The sequence below is a fragment of the Panicum virgatum genome, chromosome 2K (assembly GCF_016808335.1).
Source record: "Panicum virgatum strain AP13 chromosome 2K, P.virgatum_v5, whole genome shotgun sequence".
NCBI classification, from domain to species: Eukaryota; Viridiplantae; Streptophyta; class Magnoliopsida; order Poales; family Poaceae; genus Panicum; species Panicum virgatum.
The window spans coordinates 59,288,478-59,310,617 of record NC_053137.1 but is presented as its reverse complement, the minus strand read 5'-3'; the positions used below and the strand labels follow the sequence as shown (position 1 = coordinate 59,310,617).

Below are 22,140 nucleotides of genomic sequence, written 5' to 3'. Positions count from 1 at the left end.
TCCTGGCTTATGATTGACCAACGGGGACGTCGGTCTCTTAAGGGGGTGAGTATTTGACACCCCAGCCCAGGGCTTAATAGGATTAATAGGATACTCATACCAACAAGTTGCAACTTTTTTCGGAAGCCGATCTCGGAAGAACTCCAAAGTAGCATGCTTGGCTCGGAGTAATTTCGGGATGGGTGACCGACCAGGAAATACTTCCCGAGTGCGCACGAGTGAGGACAAAGTGTGCATAAAAGACATGTGTTGGTCTGTGGGATAGTCTGTGTCCAAGTTAAGCTGCCAGATGTAAGCGGGTCCGGCCTCGGGGAGGCGGGACGTTACAAATGTACACTACTTAGTTGATTTAAACCAACAAGGATGAACAAAATATGAAGTAAACATACATACCAAGAATGAATTTTGTGATCAAGTTCATTTTTTTAAAGCTAGTACTCAATTTTATTGTAAATTATATGTGAAGCTTTAAAACATGTTCTGCTCTGTATACTCTATTCATTGTTTTAAAGTCAAGGATGATAATAACTAAGAAATGAGCTAGTACTTAATGTAGGGAGATCTTTCCGGACAAGAAGTGGCCGTGAAGAGACTGTCAAAGGGTTCAAGTCAGGGGCTAGAAGAACTAAGAAATGAGCTAGTTCTTGTGGCCAAGCTTCATCACAAGAACCTCGTCCAGCTGGAGGGTTTTTGCTTAGAAGAGGGGGAGAAATTGCTCGTCTACGAGTACATGCCCAACAAAAGCCTCGACACTTTGCTTTTTGGTATTAGAAATCTTCCAAGAATCTATACACTATCTTTATTAACAGCTCTGCATTTTCATCATAAGCCTTAAAATTCTGATTCTGTTAGACCCTGAGGAAAAAAGACGGCTGGATAGGAGGAAAAGATTCAACATAATCGAAGGAGTTGCTCGAGGATTGCAGTATCTTCATGAAGACTCTCGGAAGAAAATTGTCCACCGCGACATGAAAGCGAGCAATGTTTTGTTGGATGCAGACATGAAATCTAAAATCGGTGACTTCGACCTAGCCAGGCTCTTCGGGCAAGACCAGACACGAGATGTCACAAACCGCATCGTCGGGACATTGTAATCAATCATTATCAATCAGTTAACCATTCGGTTTAGCCTGCTATTCATCAGGCACATAATGCCCTCGAACTGACCACGATGCTAATTCTTGTCATTGCAGTGGCTACATACATGTCTCCTGAGTACGTGATGTGTTAACATCGGCTTGTTGTGCCTGCAGCAGAATCCCATGGACCGACCTGCAATGTCAGATGTCGTGTTGATGCTTGATGACGATGCTACCAGTTCTTTGCCTCCTGCTGCAAGACCGACATTTTTCTTGGATCCGAGTTCAAGTTACTCTTACAATTCCGGCACTGTTTCATCATATCCTTCTGCCAGGTAGGGCAGTCTAGGCCTAAGGGCTAAGGCACACGGCGCACCGATTTGTGGATAGCGACAAACACATTGTTTCCTGTTTGTTTCCCATTGAGAAACTGGTGGAACTAATTCACCACGAGTTGTAATTTGTCCCTACCATCAGATTCCTTTGCTGTATTCTCAAAAAGAAACTCTCTCTTTACTTGTGGTGGTTGAATGAAATGGCGACTGGAGAGGGGTGAATAGGAGTCTCAAAAATTATTGATGAGAATCGTGGTTTATATCCTAAAAACAACCTCAAAATCTCTTTCTACTAGCAAGACCAAGAACACATAACCATTGGAGAGCTACTGGACTTAGGAATCAAAGCGAGAACGCAAATTTATGAAGTGACCGGCAACCTTTGGCTTGCGCGCCTTCCATCATCTTTAGTCCCCATTCCGTTGGCCTGATCCTCAGATGGAGGGTGACAATGGAGCGGCGTAGCTACGAGAGGTGGTGTGGATGCGCAATGGCCAAGGCATTATTTAGCAAGTATGTTGTTTCGGTGGAAGCTCAAATTGGTGATCGGTAGTTGTCTTCCTAACCTGTGTCTAGTCTTGCCCTCTGAATTGCATGTCCGTATTTCTCCCTTTCTTTGTTGTGTCATGTCCAACTGTATTTCTTGCTGAAGATCATGTACTGTTTTGCCTTCCAAAGACCTATGAATGAAATTCAGGTGGGGATCCCCCCTGAACCCCCCCCCCCCCCCCCCCCCCCGAAAAAAAAATTATGAAGTGCTGAAGCAAGGATAAAAGGGTAACTGGCTCAACCGGAGTAAAACGGCTCAGCCTAAGAATAAACCGAGAGCTCAACGCGGCTCAGCTAGTCCAGAGCAGCTCGGCCGGTGTACAAAGTCGGCTCAGCCTATGTAACTCGGTTCAGCCTAAGTGAAAACTGAGAGCACAAGTCGTATCAACCTACATGACCCGGTTCAACTTGTTTTGTACTAATTTGGCAGAACTGCATAGAAAAACAGCCTGTGAAACAAAGTCGACACCCAAAAATTCATGAAATTTTGTCCATAGCTTCATAACTACTTGGTGAGTCTTTGCCCAAAATATCTCCTCAAAAGATCAAGACTTCACCATGGATTTTGTGGATTTCAATCAAGGACACATGAACTCGAAAATTTTCGAAAAACAATGCAATATTTCGACTTCGCGTGCCTGTGGATAAAAATTTGGATGCACCGAGATCAGGTCTGGAATGGCGCTGACGACGGCCGCGGCGAAGAGATCCGGGGCCGACGAGGTGTTCCTGCACAGGGCGCCGCTGAGGACCAGGCGCAAGGGGAAATGAGCTCGAGCCATTGTGTTCGTAGTACTACGTGCGAGGCTGCGAGCGGTTCGTGTGCCTTTAGTTACGCTGACGAGACGCCGGACTTGACCGTCGGAATGTGGGGGAATGTCCGGTACGGTCAGACGATGGCCCGCCCCCGGTTTAGAGACGACGACTGACCAGACCACTGCTTGGTTTAGCAAGGCTGCTGGGAGATCATACTCAGACCAAGACGGCTACAGTTGCCGGAACATAGTATTCTCTCTCATGTCTCCATCTAGTCCATTCAAGTATTTGGCTTCCTAGCAGATCATCTCCTGCAGTGGTTATTATACCGCTCCAGAGTATGCAATGCTTGGAAATGTGTCACTTTTAAGGTCGACTCAGAGAAGGAACACAGCTCTGACGATTTTCGATACCTCACGTCTCTCACCAGCCACGCCAGCCAGTTCGCCGTTCCACCCATGGCTCCTCCGCTCGCCGCCCGCGTCCCTGTCCTAGCGCTGCTCGCCGCCGTCGCGGCGATGGCGCCCCTCGCGGCCGCGCAGCCGTGGCCGACCTGCGACAGCCAGAGCGGCAACTACTCCGCGGGCAGCACCTACGCGGACAACCTCCTGCGGCTCGTCTCCGTCCTCCGCGCCAACGCCTCCAACTCGCCCGCGCTCTTCGCGTCGGGCTCCGCGGGAGCCGGCGCGGACGCCGTCTACGGCCTCGTGCTCTGCCGCGGCGACGTCAGCGCATCCGACTGCTTCGACTGCGGCACCCGCGCCGGCGAGGATGTGCAGCGGGTCTGCAACCGCACCGGCGACGCCGCGCTCGTCTACAACCAGTGCTACGTCCGCGTCGCCGGCGCCGACTTCCTCGCCTCGTCCAACAACACCGGCATGGTGGCCCTCATCAGCAGCACCAGCATCCCCAGCGGCGTCGACGTCGCCGCCTACGTCGGCGCGGTCGCGAGGCTTCTCAACGCCACCGCCCGGTACGCGGTGGAGAACTCGGTCCCGTCGTCGCCGAGGAGGTACTTCGCCACGGGGCAGCTGGTGGGGCTTGACCCGCTCTGGTCCATGGTGCAGTGTTCGGGGGACCTGTCGCCGGCGCAGTGCCTGCGTTGCCTCCAAGATCTGGTGATGCTGTGGTGGAACGGGAATGGGTTCTTGCACAACGAGGTGGCCGCGAGGCTCGCCGGTTCGCGCTGCAACCTGAGGTCCGAGCTCGGGGACAGGTTCTACACCGGCGCTCCGATGGTGAAGTTGCAGATGAACGGTGACGCCGCCGTTCCGGCGCCGTCTACAGATGTTGTGCCGGCCACTGTAGGAGGTCAGTACTACTCTTCGTCCCAAATTTTCTAAATACATATATTTTGCAAATTGCAATACATCTAGATATCTATATGTATATAGCACAAACTATATATCTGAAAAACAATTGTAATTTGGGACGGGCGAGTGAATGCTTAGCCTTACGGCTTACAAGTCAACTTGGTTAATTAAATAATGATAGAGGTAGGTATTTTTGAAGCGGACAAGAGCTACTTCAGTTTATTTTTGAATTTGGCGGAGATAGTTAATTTAGCAAAAAAAATTAGAGGGTATCTTAAATTGATTTTTATATTGGCACATATAGGTGGTAGTTTAGTTGAAGAATAGGGGTCACTTTAGATTATTGTCATAACGATAGGATGTATAATTTAGATGGAGATTTAAAGGGTTACTTTAGATTATCTTTGTAATAGAAGTGCTAAGTAAATTTTTTTTTGAAAACAAAGTAGATCTGATAGGATGCTTGGATTTTTTTATGACTAGGTTCATACCCATGCGTTGCTACAGGTGATAAAAAGTAGTTTCATAATAATATAGCATCAGAAACATATGATATTTTAGTCTTTACTGTCTACAGGCAATCATATAAATAATAGTTTTTTTAAATTTAGTAAATTCAACTATATCAGGATATCCAATACCACATCATCCACTTTCAAATATTTTTCCATGCGATATGGCTAAGATATTTCAAAAAAAAACATTAAGGAAGTATTTTCCAATATGCATTTCTAGCAAATGCAAAAATGTCGATCACAAAATTTTCCTTCAGTGCCCGGCCTCAGTCATCCTGTATTCCTATACCTGTGCATTGTTAAGGGTGAAACAAATTCCCACCATAAGCATCAATCTTTATCGTATGAAAATATAGCAACTGAAGCATACAAATTACCTCCATAAGCATCAATCTTCAAGTATATATGTTCTCTCGCAAGTGCGAGCATGAAAATAATAAATCAAAAGTGGCATGTTGTGTAATCTTTATTCACTACAATAAGGTAAATTAGGACTTCATTGCCAAGTAGAGTATCAGAAAACCTAGTCTAACATAAAGAGAATAAATTTTTCATTTTATCATGTACGTATAATGTCCACATTTTAAGATTATATTATGTGAACATACATTACAAAAATTCAAACACGGTTTGAATTATTTATTAAGCACTGTTTCTTATAGTAAGTAAATTCACTTGAGAACTTACGGGAAAAGAAACAGAACCGATATCACAATTTTGGAGAATACCACGAGTACCTCAACTAATCCAAAGTTACATAGTGTACTCCATTAGCTTGAAAGTGTTTAGCAATGTGACAAATGCTGAACTCAACCAATAAAAATTAATTTCTAGTGTTATGTTAGTCTCCAACAGCATGCTTCATCATTTAAAAGGAGCAATGCTAGATGACTCACCTTGGCATATTTAATGGAGAAGGGACGGAATGCCTTGGCAGCATGATCATCCATCAGACCAAATCGAGAAGAAGGTACACCCAATTTTTTTCTGTACAAAATATACCTGAAGATGAGATCACAAGGTTCTCTAAGTACCAGGCCAAGATTATGCCATTCCAGCATGTCTCCTGTTAATTTCAGATAACATGTGAAACAGAAAATAACTATCATATAATATTCTAAAATGAACTGCGAAGGCTAGAAAAAAAACAAATGCTTCACTTCAGAAGCACTGAAGTGTAAGCTTGGTGACATACATCAGCGAGGTCCAAAGATGGATAAGGTTTTACCTATTGTTCGCAGCTTTAAATAAATGTTGAAGCAATGTAAAGGTGATCTGATCAATAAAAACTCAGCAAGTCTTAGCCTCCTCCAGGTCCATTGCGTTGAAGCCTGAAAGATATGAGAGGCAACACTCCATGAAACGTATAGGTATGACAAAGATATCTTAGTGACCACACCAAATGAAAAAAAATCTGTTTCGAAGCTATAGCAATTAAACTATAAAGCTGAGCTCACATTTATCATCTCTTCCATAATGATCTTGGCACCGTTTTTTTCAAATTTTCATATAACTCTATGTCCACACAAGAAATCGTCAAGCTTGATTAATCAGTAGAAACTTCTGATAACAAATTGACCTAATAGCAACATTAACCTACAATATTTGATTAACTGCATTAAACCCATATATTTCAACAAGGCTACGTATATTATACTAAAACAATAGAAATATTTTAGCCTTTTAGGAGCTGAATGAAATCTGTGCACCAGCCTACCAAATGATTAGTGTGTGGAAGTCTATATTGACATATTGTTGCCGCTAGCCTGCATAGAATTGCAAAACAGCGAGGAGCGAGCCTCTCTACAGGCAGATTCGCTCGTACAATATTCTTCCTAATCTATTAAATATTAATACATGTCTAGTAGATTAATTAAAAAAACAATAGCACCTCACTGAATGGATCATAAATCACTTTGATCCACAATGCATAAAGTCTGAAAATAAAAAGGGCACTTCAATCAGGAACATTCTTTCGGGGAAAAAAGGCGTTTTGAAGATAATTCCGTGAAACTGACAATAGCCATACAAAAAGCATATTTAGATTGCATATCATTGTGCCTATACTTTGGATAGAAAATTCCACTTGGACACAAGCGGTCAAGGAATATCTGGAGGGATAGAAATCTAGAATTCCATATGCAAGGCATAAGCAAACCTGAGTTGGCAGTGTGCACATGTTGATACAAATACCAAGGCACTTGCTCTCTTCCAGATACGTGCATTTCTCAACGAACTCCTGGCGATTGTAATCAACAAGATCAAAAACATGATTCAATCAGAGTATTAGCAAAGAAAAAGTCAAACATGTGTTGATAAGTTGGAACGAATCGATACCCCACTTGACCAAGATTTTCCATCAGGCAGAGTGACAGATAACTGAACATGTGCCCATCAACCATTGGCATGAAACTGCTGCCGCTCTAGCTTCTCAGGACGTCAGCAATTCCAAATAGAGAAGAATATTAAGTATAATCAGAAATGATGTACTTTTTCCTTGAAGTGAACTCACCGAGCATCATGGCGGTTAGTTGACCATCAACAATTGGTGCTAAAAGAGCTTTGTAAAGAACAGACTTGGGAGGAACAAGAGGCCTTAGAAGTTTTTAAAATGACGCCGCGATTTCGGGACATGATGATGTTTTCGGATCGAGAACAATACCTTCAACTCCGATTTCTGTGACTATGGGTGGGAGGGGGCGCCCTGCGCGCAGCTGTGGACGATGTCTTGCTGTCTTTTTAGTAGAAGGATGGTTGAATTTTTTTATTTTTATGAGAAACTTGAGAAATTTTAAGGTTTATTTTTTCTAGCACTTCTCATGATGATAAAAGGGATCTCAATTAGTAATATTAAGATAAGATGAGTGGCCATGCAACTATATAAGTTAGTCAAATTTCACTACTGAGTGCCTAGTGCACACCACTTCATCATCCATGAGTTTCTGAGTTAACAATAACTTCATTTTGTTCACTGAGCAACACCGTCACAATCATGAGCTAAGATATGGCAAAAAAAAAGAAACTGACACATTTAATGCCCGGATATCTTGAACTGACTTTTTCTTTGTCAAAATCGCAGGTAAAAATAATTCTACTGCCAAGCTTCTTGGAATTATATTGCCAATAGTGTTTGTCAATGTAGTAGCTGCCATAACCCTCTATATCTTGAATGTGCGTAAGAAGAGAAGATCCCGAGGAACAAAGCTTCCCCAAAGAAGTAAGTTGTCCACTCTTCTGAACAGTTTGGCATGAAGCTATAAACTTTTCGTTCTTTACCATTATAATATTTTGAGTAAATTTAGCACTATCAATATTTCAACCGATGGAAATTACCAGCCCATACAGTTGAGGACTTTGAAAGCATCAAGTCAACATTGTTATCCCTGTCATCACTGCAAGTAGCAACAAATAACTTTGATGAGAGCAATAAACTAGGCCAAGGGGGATTTGGTGCAGTTTATAAGGTATGGTGGCACCTTTTTTAAAAAAATAGCTCTTTTGCAAGTATGTAACAAGCTTTTATGTAAAACAAATTCATGTTATTGTTGTACAATATACACTAGTTAGTTGATTTAAACCAACAAGGATGAACAAAATATGAAATAAACATATATAGCAAGAATGAATTTTGTGCTCAAGTTTGTTTTTTTATAAAAAAGCTAATATTGTGAATTATATGTGAAGCTTTAAAACATTTTTAGCTCTGTACACTCTATTCATTGTATTAAAATCAAGGATGACAATAACTAAGAAACGAGATAGTACTTAATGCAGGGAGATCTTTCCGGACAAGAAGTCGCCGTGAAGAGGCTGTCAGAGGGTTCGAGTCAGGGGCTAGAAGAACTAAGAAATGAGCTAGTTCTTGTGGCCAAGCTTCATCACAAGAATCTCGTCCGGCTGGAGGGTTTTTGCTTAGAAGACGGGGAGAGATTGCTCGTCTATGAGTACATGCCCAACAAAAGCCTCGACACTTTGCTTTTTGGTATTAGAAATCTTCCAAGAATCTATACACTATCTTTATTAACAGCTCTGCATTTTCATCATAAGCCATAAGATTCTGATTCTGTTAGACCCTGAGGAAAAAGGACGGCTAGATTGGAGGAAAAGATTCAACATAATAGAAGGAGTTGCTTGAGGATTGCAGTATCTTCATGAAGACTCTCAGAAGAAAATTGTCCACCGTGACATGAAAGCAAGCAATATTTTGTTGGATGCCGACATGAACCCTAAAATTGGTGATTTCGGCCTAGCCAGGCTTTTTGGGCAAGACCAGACACGAGATATCACGAACCGCATCGTTGGGACATTGTATCCAATCATTGTCAATTTGTTAACCATTCGGTTTAGCCTCCCATTCAGGCACACAGTGCTGTCAAAACTGACCATGGTGCTAATTCTTGTCATTGCAGTGGCTACATGTCTCCTGAGTACGTTATGCGTGGACAGTACTCCACGAAACTGGATGTGTTCAGCTTCGGCATCCTTGTTATAGAGATCATAACGGGACAGAGAAACACGGGGCATTACTTACATGAGCAAAACGAAGACATTATAAGCATCGTGAGTACTAGGCAATAAACACACTATCTTGCCTGTAACAATACTTGCATATTGCGAGGTTATACTGTTGTTGATTATGAACACATGAACGATACTAGGTATGGAGGCACTGGTCTGAGGGAACAATTGTAGACATGATAGATGATTCCCTGGGAAGGAACTACTCAGAGGCTGAAGTGCTAAAATGTGTTAACATTGGTTTGTTGTGCCTTCAGTAGAATCCCATGGACCGACCTACAATGTCGGATGTCATGGTGATGCTAAACAGCGACACTACCAATTCTCTGCCTCCTGCTGCAAGACCAACATTTTTCTTGGATCCAAGCTCAGGCTACTCTTACACTTTCGGCACTGCTTCCGGTATTATTTCAATCTTTCCGCCAGGTAGCGCCACACCATGGCCTAAGGAACAGCCGTTGTGGGTAGCGACATCTTGTTGCATAATTGTTCCTTGTTGCATAGTAGTTCAGAGAAACTGGTGCAATTAGTTCACAATGAAGTGTAATTTTTGTTTTTTTACTGAATTCTCAAAACGACAGCTTCTTTTTAACTGGTGCTGTTGCAAGCTTTAGGAAAGTATGAAAAATATTTGTTTCGAGTCATTCCCGGCAGGCCGGCTGTCACACCCTGAAATTTTTGAATTTCAGGATGTGATTAAAATTAAAAATAAAACAACAATTTTCTCACAATTTTAAAATTTTCTCAACATTTATTTTTCTTCAAAGAGAATTTAGTGTAAAAGAAAATAAATATTGGTTGTTTTTCAAATTAAATGATGTTGTTCTTCTGGTGATGCATTCATGTCACATGCATAGTGTTGTTGAGTGTGAAAACCTTTCAAAACGTGTTCTATCATCAAAAGTTCTTCCCGGGAATTTTCCGGATTTTTCTGGATTCTTTTCCCATTTTCCCTAGAGCAAACTCTACTTTTTAGAGGCTCTTCCAAATCTTCTCATGAGCTCCAAATATTTTATTTGAGTTCGTTAGGTCCTAATATATTTCTAGGATTTTTCCTAGAATTTTCGGGCCATTTGGAATATTTTTCTGACTTTAAATATGAATTCTAGATTTTTCTAGAATTATTTTAATTTCGAAATAATTAATTCCGAATTTTAAATGGGCTAAATCTATCAAAAGTACATAAATCTCTAATGGACCTCAAGGGCCCATTCATGTGTTCCCTAATGGGCTAAAGGCACGTAGAGCCCATTAGCATGGGAGGGAGGTTTAGTACCACATTGCTAGTTGATGTGGGATGGTGAGACTTTTCTCCCTATATATTAAATCAATCTCTCATGGCAACTCCACACAAAAATATAGACTACCCATAGGGAGGCTCCTTGTTAGGAAATCCCTAAAATAATTTTTTCCCTAGAATCCCACCATCCTCCGCATCCGTGCATCTCCGGTGAAATCCGACACCACCCTAGTGCTCAGCTCGTCGTCCTCTTCGGCGTGGTGTCTTCCTTTTCGCGAGTCGTCGCCATTTCGCCGTCGACCCCGTGCCTTCTCCTCGACAAATTCACCGCCCCAGAAGTTTCGCAAGGTAGCAAGGGAGCTCTCCGACCTTTTTTTTCCTCCCCTTCTCGCTCCTGCGCGCGCCCGCGCCCGCCGGCTCTGCTCCGCCGCCGCTCGCCACAGAGCCGCCTCACCGCCGTGTAGAGGCCGCAATCGCGTTCCTGGCATCGCGCGCTACCTCCCCGTGCAAAACCCGCGTTGAATCGAGCCGGAATCGCGTTATCGCGAAACGCCGGCAAGCCCCTGCCGCGGTCTGCTCGCCGCCGGCGCCCACGCTACCGCTCCGTTCGCCGCCGGCGACTCCCAGCGCCGCCCGCACCGCCTGAGCCGACCCGAGCCGCCAGCTGCAAGCCGTGCGAGACGAGCTGAGCCGCCCGCCTGCCTATCCGCCGTCGGATCGTGATCCGATGGATCAAATCAGATCTAACCCAAGACGGTCAACCATGGTCAGTTTTGCAAAGAAGCCCCCCAGTTTCTAGAAAATCAACTCGTGGTCCCCTCCAGTTCAAAAATAATTACAAAATAGCCCTTGGTTTTATGTTTAGACCCCTGGACTTTTCTGAAATAGAACCCGCCATCTAGGAGATAGAGTTTTTGCATGCTAACCCCTGTAGTTTAGGTTTATTCTTGTTTTAGTCCTTGATTTCTTCAGATCTAGCCCCTAGAAGCTCTGTTCTCTTACAAATAAGTCCTTGGAACCTTGTTTTAGCTATAACTTCTTTGTTTCAACTCCGTTTTCATCGATTCTTGCGCTCACGTGATCCTTGTGACCTGTGCAATAGCTTTATCACTTTGTTATTCTCTGTGAGCACATTTTGTTGTGTCTTACAAATCTTTTCTGTTAGTCCTTAACCCTTTAGTTAATCGCAACTAGATCCCTGAAGCACCGTTTAGTCTATAGAATCGCCGTTTTAGTTCCGTTTTCCGCATTTCTTGCGCTCTCGTAACCGTAGTAGCGAGCTCTATCCTTTAGTATGCTCTTTTAAAGCCTTTCTTTTATTCTGGTGTATTGTTCTTAGATGTATCTTCTTGTTTGCTTTGTATGTTTGCCCGATGATTGTTCCGAGTAGAAGGATCGTTGTTCGAAGATTGAAGATCAAGAGTTCCAAGTGAGCAAAAGCTGAAAAGCAGTAAGAGTACTTTTTTCGTTGGAAAAAGGCAAGTGACCCTAACCATCGTTCTATCTATGCTTATTTACAAGAGTATTATGATGATTTATTTGGAACATGGAGAACCACCCAAGAAAACCGTACAACCACAATACTATATGGCTCTGGTCTTGGCTGATTAATTAGAGACTACCTTGTGACAATCTTACCGAGAGGGCAAGAGGGGATGCATCGATGGGGTATAGCTCGGTCATCTTGGGGCAATTGGTATTGTTTAATGGTCATTTGGCAAGGTACCACCTCATTAGGACAGTGTTATGACCACTTTGACTTGAAACCTTAGCGGATTGTCATATGTTAGGGAATCTTTGTAAAGACCTCGTAGCGTCCCTATGCAATCACACCTCGGAAGTGTGGTATTGTGCTTAGCTAGCACATTGCGTGGTTGGGTTCAAAGTTCTTTGGAACTTTTACGTGAATTGTGGTGAAAGTGTACAACCTCTGCAGAGTGTAAAACTGATATATCAGCCGTGCTCACGGTCAAGAGCGGCTTAGACCCTCACATGATTAATTTAACTTAAAGATGAATATAAATTATTTTCTGGTTATTTCTTGTGGCCTTGCTGAGTACCAACCATAAGTGTACTCACCCTTGCTTACTGCTGCTCAGAAGGAGAAAGTTGTGGTGAAGTCTTTTGAAGATGTTGCTGAGTTCTAGGCGTACTCAACCCCCAGTCGATTGCCTGTGAAGTTTGAAGCCTCCGTTTCCAGGATAAACTGTATAACTCTGATAGTCTTTTATTTGTTTTAGTTCTCTTTTACGTGACTGTTACTGATTATTTACTTATGATGTCTCTATATGTATGAAACTTGATCCTGGCATACATATAGCTATGCATTCGGTTTTGTCCTTAAAACCGGGTGTGACACCGGCACAGTGTAATAAGATGAGGGATTCAGGGACAGTTTTTAAATCTAGGATGGTAATGAGATAAATGTAGACAACAAGTATAAATCTATCATTCTGTTGTAATGAAGACCATGTAGCATATTCCACCTGTGTGGCCGCGTATCTCTTCGTGGAGATAGATCAGTTTACCCGCGTGTATTTCCATAGCAAAGGAGTTTTTTTTTTTGAAACAAACCGACAGGTGAGCTGCCTGTTATATATTAAAAAGATGGTGAAAGCCTGATGAGCCAAAAACATTACATAGCGAAGGAGTTTGCATTGCCTGCGGGATGTAGGGGACACTGAGAAGAACAGAAGATAACTAAAGATTAGTTGCCTAAGAAGCTACCTCTATGAATCTAAGATACAGCTGGTACTCATTTAGCCCTTGGCCTTGGTTTCATTTCATCACATCTAGCCTGGTCAAGCATCTGGCAAATGCTCATCGCGCATGTGGTGATACGATCAGCAACACTTGGATTTTCCAGGCCCGATCTGATCGCCTTGTACAGTTCTCTTGTTTTTTAAACTGCTACTAGTATCAGGGAAGTGCAGGGCACCCAGGGCGAAGTGGTGGGTTGGGCGGGGTTCAATTCAGCCAATCCGCGATGCGGCGAGGCCATCACCCACACTCACCATTCTATCTAATGGCTGATTTGAGCTGTCCCTGTCCCAGGTGGTAGGTCCGGTCAGGCGGCACCGGCGCCCTTCTTCCTCCTCCCGTCCCGTGCAGGCCGGGAGAGCCACCATGCACATCAGTGATACATGCAGTGTGTGCAAGCTAGAACACGTGCTTCTAGCACGCCTTCATCTCCTCGTCAATGGTGGATTCTACATGACTCGCACTTGCTCGTGGTCTCGTGGAAAAACGCCAAGTGCCATGGTGCGCCGATCGTGCAGTTTCCATCGCCCCCGTGCGGGGTCCGGCTCAGGTCCCGCTGACCATCACTAGCACCGCCGCCGCCGCCTCGCGCGGGGCCCACCATGCACCGTGCATGCAGCGCCTCGACCGGGCTATAAATCCCCACGCCCCGATCCCTCGGTTCGTCGTACATACACACACTCGCCTCGTCCTGCTCTGCTCTGCCCTCGACCACCGCCCTGCAGCCAGTGCCAGTGCGGCAGTGCCCCTAGCTAGCCACCGCAGGCGGCCATGGCGGCGCTCGCTCGCTTCCTTCTTGTCACCGTCCTCGCTGCCACACTTGCCACGAACGTCGCGGGGGCGGGCGAGGTGGGCGTCAACTACGGGCGGGTGGCCAACGACCTGCCGGACCCGGCGTCGGTGGTGCAGCTGCTCAAGCAGAACGGCATCACCATGGTCAGGATCTACGACGCCAACCCCAAGGTGCTGGCGTCGCTGGCCAACACCGGCATCAGGGTGATGGTGATGCTGCCCAACGAGGAGGTGGCCGCCGCGGCCGCGGACCCGGCCTACGCGCTCCGGTGGGCGCGGGCTAGCGTCACGGCGTACCGCCCCGCCACGCAGATCCACGCCGTGGCCGTGGGCAACGAGGTGTTCGACTCGAGGCCGGACCTCAACTCGGACCTCGTCCCGGCCATGGCCAACGTCCAGGCGGCGCTGGCGCAGCTGGGCCTGGCTGACGTCGTGAAGGTGACCACGCCGGTCGCGTTCTCGGCGGTCACGGACTCGTTCCCGCCCTCCTCGGGCAGGTTCCGGGACGACATCGCGCAGCCGGTGATGAAGCCCATGCTCCAATTCCTGCAGCGGACGGGCTCCTACCTCACCGTCAACATCTACCCGTTTTTGGCGTACGCCGACCATCCGGACCAGATCTCCCTCGACTACGCCCTGGGGAACACAAGCCCCAGCGCGCGCGAAAATAATGGCGTGCGCGACGACGACACCGGCCTCGTGTACTACAGCCTCCTGGATGCCCAGCTCGACGCCACGTACTACGCGATGGAGGACATGGGGTTCCCCAGTCTGAGAGCATCTGTTGGGGAGACCGGGCATCCATCGTCGGGAGGAAGAAGACACGGAGGCCGGGGCCGGAGGCACTTGATGGCAGCCGGGGACGGCGACGATGTTGCCACGGTGGCCAACGCCCACGCGTACGTCAACAACGTCATCAACCGCGTGCTGTCCGGCAGGACGAGCACCCCGCACCGGCCTGGCGCCGACATGGACGTGTACATCTTCGCCCTCTTCAACGAGAACCAGAAGGGCGCCGGGGCCGACGACATCGAGCAGCACTTCGGCCTGTTCTACCCCAACATGCACAAGGTGTACGATTTCGACTTCCACCACGCCAGCGGCGGCGGCGGCGGAGGAGGAGGAGGAGGATCGTCAGGCGGCGCGAAGGCGAGCTGGTGCGCGGCGAACGCGGCGGCTGGGGACTCGCGGCTGCAGGCGGCGCTGGACTGGGCGTGCGGCCACGGCGCGGACTGCAGCGCCATCCAGCCCGGCGCGGCGTGCTACGAGCCCAACACCAAGCTCGCGCATGCCTCCTACGCGTTCAACGACTACTACGAGCGCAAAGGCCGGGCCAGCGGGACCTGCGACTTCTCCGGTGCTGCCTCCGTCGTCTACCAGGAACCAGCTAGTGAGTTTTCCGGTTTCATGAAAATGTGCAGATACGCTTTTCATTCAGTGATGAGCTCGTGAACTGGAAAATTACATGGAGTTTGAAAATGTTTCCATAGCACGGCCCTTTGGTTCAAATTAAACATCTTGAAATCTCTCTCCTTAATTTCTCTGTTTCTTCTCAGCATCCAGCTATCCATGACCTCACTTTTTCTATTTGTTCTCTATTCTTCACCTCCGTAGACACCTGCAGCGCGACGGCGGCGAGCTGGTGCGTGGCGAACGCGGCGGTCGGCGACGCGCGGCTGCAGGCGGCGCTGGACTGGGCGTGCGGGAACGGCGCCGACTGCAGCGCCATCCAGTCCGGCGCGACGTGCTTCCAGCCGGACACCAAGGCCGCCCACGCCTCGTACGCCTTCAACAGCTACTACCAGCGCAAGGGCCGCGCCGCCGGGACCTGCGACTTCGCCGGCGCCGCCTCCGTCGTCTACCAGGCGCCAAGTGAGTTCGCCCTCATCGATCCTATAGGATCCTAGATTAGATTGTCCATAGATCCACCCAGACCCAGTTAGAGTTACTTGCTTGATTGGTCATTGATTTAATGCACAAGGCTAAGTTTAAGAGCATGATGACCTTGTTCTGTCAATGTTTCATGCAGAGATCGGAAACTGCGTGCTCCCGTCCAGGGCCTGAACTGATGAACAACAACAGTGAAGTCTGAATCATACGCTACCATCCCAGTATACGGGATGTGAGGATAAAGGCATAAAGCCACCACCTTGTTCTACTATGGAACTAGAAGATAAACATGGCACATGTAAATTTGTTTTCTGTGCTAGCAATAATGCATCAATAAACTATCAGCAAATTCAGTGGCCGCAAGCAAAGCGGCAACAATATAATCCGCAAGTTCTTAATTATAACTGCATACTATCTATCAATGTTGATTCTCAAGATTCATCGATAACGATAACGACTTTGGCAAGTCCGTGAAGTGGATGTCTGAAAAATGAACTTGACCGACTGATGATCCGGACGTTTTTGTGTAAATCATCTGGTTTTTGGTCTCTAAATTTGACAAAATGAAAAACTTGTAATGTGGAAATATATATTTATATTTGAATAAAGTGAGTTATGCATGGGTCGAACAAAAAGATCGAAACCTTCTTCCCTAGTGGTAACTATATATCCAAAGATTTCAAGTGAACCACATTTAGCGTGTATACATAATTAAGCACCAAGGGATAAGTTCCTCAAGTCTCAAGCATAAATCGTTAGGACATCGTGTACATGATCACCAATAGCATATGTTTTAAAAAAAATCTTTAGAAAAAGGAAACATTTCCGGCCTCTGCAACTACACACAACCAAATTTATACAAAATTCTCGGTACATGAGCTGACAAAATAGAGAAAATAGTGTACAAAGGACTTTAAGGAATTAAAAGAAAAGTCTATTATTGCTTCTCTATCCATTCTTGGCCAAGATATCCAACTGATGACCTTCAATGCCTTGCTCGCCAAACAAATAGTCTTTTTTTTATCCTCACGAGGTAGCAGAGATCTAAAATGCAGCCATTATGCTCCTCTGAAGACAACCTGATAAATGAGGTAAACATTTTTTTTTCTAGAAAATTAAATCATTACATGTACACCATATCGCCCACATAAGAGCTGCAGCTCCAACAAATATCAAACTTATTTCTTTCACACTTATGCCTGTTAACCAATTTCTAAGCATATACACTATTGATTTTGTTGGGATTAACCCAGCAGCTACATGAACAACTCTCTGAATGGTCTTAGCATGTTGACAATCAAAGAAAAGATGTTGAATTGTTTCATTACGATCACAGAAGCAATATTTTTTTACTCCCAGATCAATTTCTCTTAGCTAAGTTGTCCTTAGTTAAAATAACACCTCGTTGAAGGTACTAAAAGAAAACATTTATTTTTAAAGGAATCTTCAATTTTCATAAAAAATTGTTAACGAAGGTTGTATCCCGATTTATAAGGTATTGATACATAGACTGTACAGTAAAATTGTCATGTTTATGCAAGTCCCAGGTAAAAATATCCCTCCCATCTGAAAGCTGGTAAGCGGATACTTTAGTTACAAGGTTATTCCGGGCAGCCATTTTATCTCCAACTAAAGCTCTTCTAAAAGAGATATTCAATGGCTATTTCCATATATAGGATGTGCTCAAGCAAGAACAAGCCTATTGAAGCATTCTCAGGATGAGAAGTGAGGCTATATATTAGCTTCTGCATTGATCCAAATATCATGCTTTTGATAAGGGAGATTGAGAAAACTTGTAAGACGTAACCCATGACAGTACTCTGCAGTATCATATACTACAACGAGCACCTAGAACTGTAGCTCTTCCTACAAATTTAGTTAATCATTTCATATAGTGCAGTGGCGATTTTGAATATTGCTGAACTTTATCTGATAAGCTAGTGGACATGTATTGCAGTGGCAACACATAAGGCTAATCAAGTACTTAGGCGCGCACCGCATGATGCATATATAGGCTGGAACTGTTAACATACTAAAATTTCAACAACACCTAATATAAGCTGACAATTGGGTCACAACACAACAGATGGTAGTGCGGCACTCGCTGAACTGCATCCTAGATAGGTCCAATGTTTGAATGCTGATCACTTGATTTCGTGAGGCTTACTAGGTCAGTCGTGTCTGTGGCGAACGCTCATGCGCAAGTGGTGATACGATCACAACGGCTTGTCCTTTCCCGCCCAACCTGATCGCATTGTACAGTCCTCGTGTATTTTAAGCTGCACTGCAAGTGTCAAGTGACACGGGCCGGCAGCTGCGGGTGCGCCATCAGAGGCCACCACAGCGCGGAGTGTCCGAGTGGTGGTGTCCTGGTGAGTTGGGCGCGCGGCGCGCCTCAATCAGGAGCGCCGCCGTGGGATCCGCCACTAGTGCACCATGCATGCATGCAGCTCCTCGAATCGAACTGGCTATAAATGCCGTCCCGCGCAACGCACCCCCTACTTCACATCACAGCCTCCCTCTCGACCATCTGCCTCGTGGTCTGCTACACTACACCATCATCGTAGGGAGGGGATCGAGAGCATGGTGCTCGCTCGCTTCCTCGCCGTCGTCCTCGCCGGCGCCGCCGCACTGCCGCTGCTCCTTTTCTCCTGTGCAGGTAGATATCGCTGCTCAACGCACGCCGCCGGTGTGCAGTGGCTTATCGGCTCGGCGGCAACTAAAAATATTTTTGTTGGGTTGGGAGTACTTGATGTATATGTATGCATGTGTGTAATGTAGCAGAGGCGGGCGGTGAGGTTGGCGTGAGCTACGGGAGGGTGGCGAGCGACCTGCCGCCGGACCAGGCGTCGGTGGTGGACCTGCTCAGGCGGAACGGCATCACCAAGGTCAGGATCTACGACGCCGACCCCGGCGTGCTCAAGTCGCTGGCCAACACCGGCATCAGGGTCATGGTGATGCTGCCCAACGATAACCTGGCCCAGGCGGCCAGGGACCCGTCCTACGCGCCCTGGTGGGTGCGGAGCAACGTCAAGGCGTACTACCCAGCCACGCTGATCGACGGCGTCGCCGTGGGGAACGAGGTGTTCGACGCGAGGCCCGACCTCAACTCGGACCTCGTCCGGGCCATGACCAACGTGCAGTCGGCGCTGGCGCAGCAAGGCCTGGACGGCGCCATCAAGGTGTCCACGCCGATCGCGCTCGACGCGCTCGAGGTGTCGTGGCCGCCGTCGAAGGGCAGGTTCAAGGGCGAGATCGCGGAGCGGGTGATGAAGCCAATGCTCGACTTCCTGCAGCGGACGGGCTCCTACCTCTCCGTCAATCTGTTCCCGTGCCTGACGTACATGCGCCAGCCTGACATGAACCGCGACTTCGCCCTGGGCAACTCCAAAGCCCCCGGCTATCGCGACGACGCCACCGGCCTCGAGTACCACAGCCTCCTAGACGCCCAGCTCGACGCCACCTACTTCGCCATGGAGAAGCTGGGGTTCCCCCAGCTGAGAGTGCGCCACACGGAGCACGGGTGCGCGTCGGGCGGCGGACTCAGACCCGGCCACGGTGGGAGGCGCCTGGAGGACGGGGACGACGGCGGAGGCGCGGCTCCCTCGGTAGCCAACGCCCAGGCGTACATCAACAACCTCATGGACCGCGTGGCGTCCGGCAGGACGGGGACGCCGCACCGCCCGGACGCGGACATGGACGTCTACATCTTCGCCCTCTTCAACGAGAACAAGAAGGGCGACGGGCCGGACGACATCGAGGCGCACTACGGCCTGTTCTACCCCAACATGCAGAAGGTGTACGACTTCCAGTTCCCCGGCGCAGCGGCGGCGAGCTGGTGCGTGGCGAACGCGGCGGTCGGCGACGCGCGGCTGCAGGCGGCGCTGGACTACGCGTGCGGGCACGGCGCGGACTGCGGCGCCATCCAGCCCGGGGCGGCGTGCTTCGAGCCCAACACCAAGCTCGCGCATGCCTCGTACGCGTTCAACAGCTACTACCAGCGCAGCGGCCGGGCCAGCGGGGCGTGTGACTTCGCCGGTGCGGCTTACGTCGTCAACCAGGCGCCATCAGGTGATCATGAGCTTATTTTTGTTATCAGTGATCTGACATCACTTGGCGTTGGCGGCGCGTGCGTTTACCGTTGTTTTTTTTTTTGCTGGCCTGGGGGTATGTATAGGCACCTGCAGCGCGACGGCGGCGAGCTGGTGCGTGGCGAACACGGCGGTCGGCGATGCGCGGCTGCAGGCGGCGCTGGACTGGGCGTGCGGGAACGGCGCCGACTGCAGCGCCATCCAGCCCGGCGCGACGTGCTTCCAGCCGGACACCAAGGCCGCCCACGCCTCGTACGCCTTCAACAGCTACTACCAGCGCAAGGGCCGCGCCGCCGGGACCTGCGACTTCGCCGGCGCCGCCTCCGTCGTCTACCAGGCGCCAAGTGAGTTCGCCCTCGTCATCGATCGTCTATAGTATCCTAGTCCATAGATCCGACCAGTTAGATTTATTACTCTTTTTTTTTTAAAAAAGTCCCCCGCTTTATTTCAAAGAAACAAAGCACAACTGATCCACGTTTAGGAATCGTGTTTACGCGCGCCCGCTCACAATTTAAAATGTTTAATAGACGAGTTAAACTTGAGAATCTATCTATCAAGTTTAAAATGCACAGGGTGAAGTTTAAGAGACTGTTGACCTTGTTCTGTCCAATGTTATGCAGAGATCGGAAACTGCGTGCTCCCGTCTAGGGCCTGAACTGAACAGCAACAGTGAAGTCTGAATCATACATGCTACCATCCCAGTATACGGGATGTGGGGATAAAGGCATAAAGCCACTGTGAAGAAGGGTCCAGTTCCACCTTCTTGTTCTACTGCGGAACTGGAAAATAAACATGGCACATGTAAATTTGTTTTCTGTGCTAGCAATAATGCATCTATAAAAATTCGGTGGCCACAAGCAAAGCAGCAAATATGAGAGTGTGTGACAAGTTTAAAGACTATTATGTGCATTTTAAGAGTACCGTAATCGGAATGAGAACTCTGAATAAATTTAAGGATCCCCGGTACAATTAACTCTTTACGGTACTTTTGTCAACGGTTATTCTCAAGTTTCAGGAGCACAACAAATCAACAATAATATATGTCGTTTTATGTTTACGGTTACAATTTCTCTGAACGATGTAAGCGTGTGTCCGTCACAATGTGCCTCCGTGGCTCTATCACTATTTAAGTATAACCGGTCTGCTCCACATCAAAAGACACGCAGTCCGGATTAGCAATTGGTCAGAAGACATGTATGCACAATTGCACATTCATCCTTACAAACGCATGTACACAAACATATCTCTATGAGTATTTTCGGAGACTAAACCAGCAAATTCTTAAGATTGGCAAAGTTACTGTAGGCATCCTGTTGTTGATGAAAATTTTACCTACCACTAAAAGAACAAATGTTGTTAAAATCTAAAATATTCACTTCCACGGGGCTCTTATAATTGTAGGCTAACCCTGCATAAATGGCAATATCGCAAGACTGATCATGTCGGAAGTTCCAACAGGCCGAAGCCGGCAGCCCACGGGCGGTCAACAAAATAGCACGCCTCGCCAGCCCAGCGGATGGCCCAAACCCTCGCTCGGGTGCACTTAGCCCAGTAACACAGCCGCACTATTCCGGACATAATTTGGAGCCCATTAAGTGAACTTGTGTAGTATAAAGGATGAAGCGGTTTTTTCTTTTTTATATTTTTTAAAAAAATAAAATTTCAAAAATATATGTCCGTTTTGAAAAATTTCAAAAATATACCCCGGTCGCCCTCCCACAGGGCGACAGGCCCAAAGTGTAATTTTTTTTCTCTCCAAATTTGCAACGAAGTCCCTGGAGAAAAAAAAGGGGACCTGTCGCCCCCCCCCCCCACGGGCGACAGGGGCCTGTCGCCCGTTACGGGGGCGACAGGGGCCTGTCGCCCGTTACGGGGGCGACAGGGCCCCTCCGCCGCCGTATGCCGTCATTCCCTTTGTGATTTGAGCCTAAAAATTCAGAAAAAAAACCAGCCCTAGCCGCCATTCCCTTTGTACTCCCACTCCTGATTTCGTACATCTTCTGCGACATGACTGCCAAAACCATGCTCCTTCCACTCTTTTGGCAATGAGTACTGCTCGTCATCAGATGAGCCCTCATATTCTTCCATCTCTATTGCGGTTTGGTCTTCTGCCTCCATCTCGTCCACAATGCTATGTATCCTCTCTCCCTCATCAGCAAGGCCCTGTGGTCCCATGTTTTGGTTCTCTGTCTCTTCTGACTCATCTTGCTCAACATAATTGGTCTCTCTTCGAATACTCGGAGTTCCTTGATCTGCACAATGTTGTATTTCATTTTGTGTCTTCTTCCGGATTTGAACAAGA

General features: G+C 47.2%; 3 protein-coding genes and 1 long non-coding RNA gene across 4 annotated transcripts; all 4 read left to right on the top strand.

The window, feature by feature from the left end:
• The first annotated feature begins 3,096 nt into the window (after positions 1-3,096).
• Positions 3,097-4,359, top strand: LOC120695529 (cysteine-rich receptor-like protein kinase 10). Its single transcript, XM_039978751.1, has 2 exons — positions 3,097-4,030; positions 4,337-4,359. The coding sequence occupies exons 1-2, from the start codon at positions 3,178-3,180 to the stop codon at positions 4,357-4,359; spliced, it is 876 nt and encodes a 291-aa protein (XP_039834685.1). The 5' UTR covers positions 3,097-3,177.
• A 3,265-nt stretch (positions 4,360-7,624) lies between these two features.
• Positions 7,625-9,657, top strand: LOC120690471. The gene is made up of 3 exons (XR_005681754.1): positions 7,625-7,764; positions 7,884-8,011; positions 8,322-9,657. It is a non-coding gene; the product is annotated as an uncharacterized LOC120690471 (long non-coding RNA).
• A 4,088-nt stretch (positions 9,658-13,745) lies between these two features.
• On the top strand, positions 13,746-16,169 carry LOC120690464 (glucan endo-1,3-beta-glucosidase 13-like). Its single transcript, XM_039973118.1, has 3 exons — positions 13,746-15,247; positions 15,472-15,729; positions 15,887-16,169. Exons 1-3 carry the CDS (start codon positions 13,837-13,839, stop codon positions 15,919-15,921), a joined length of 1,704 nt encoding a protein of 567 aa, XP_039829052.1. The 5' UTR covers positions 13,746-13,836; the 3' UTR covers positions 15,922-16,169.
• Positions 16,170-18,268: 2,099 nt separating this feature from the next.
• LOC120690456 (glucan endo-1,3-beta-D-glucosidase-like) lies at positions 18,269-20,703 on the top strand. The gene is made up of 4 exons (XM_039973109.1): positions 18,269-18,406; positions 18,529-19,818; positions 19,925-20,182; positions 20,459-20,703. Exons 1-4 carry the CDS (start codon positions 18,331-18,333, stop codon positions 20,491-20,493), a joined length of 1,659 nt encoding a protein of 552 aa, XP_039829043.1. The 5' UTR covers positions 18,269-18,330; the 3' UTR covers positions 20,494-20,703.
• Positions 20,704-22,140: the final 1,437 nt, after the last annotated feature.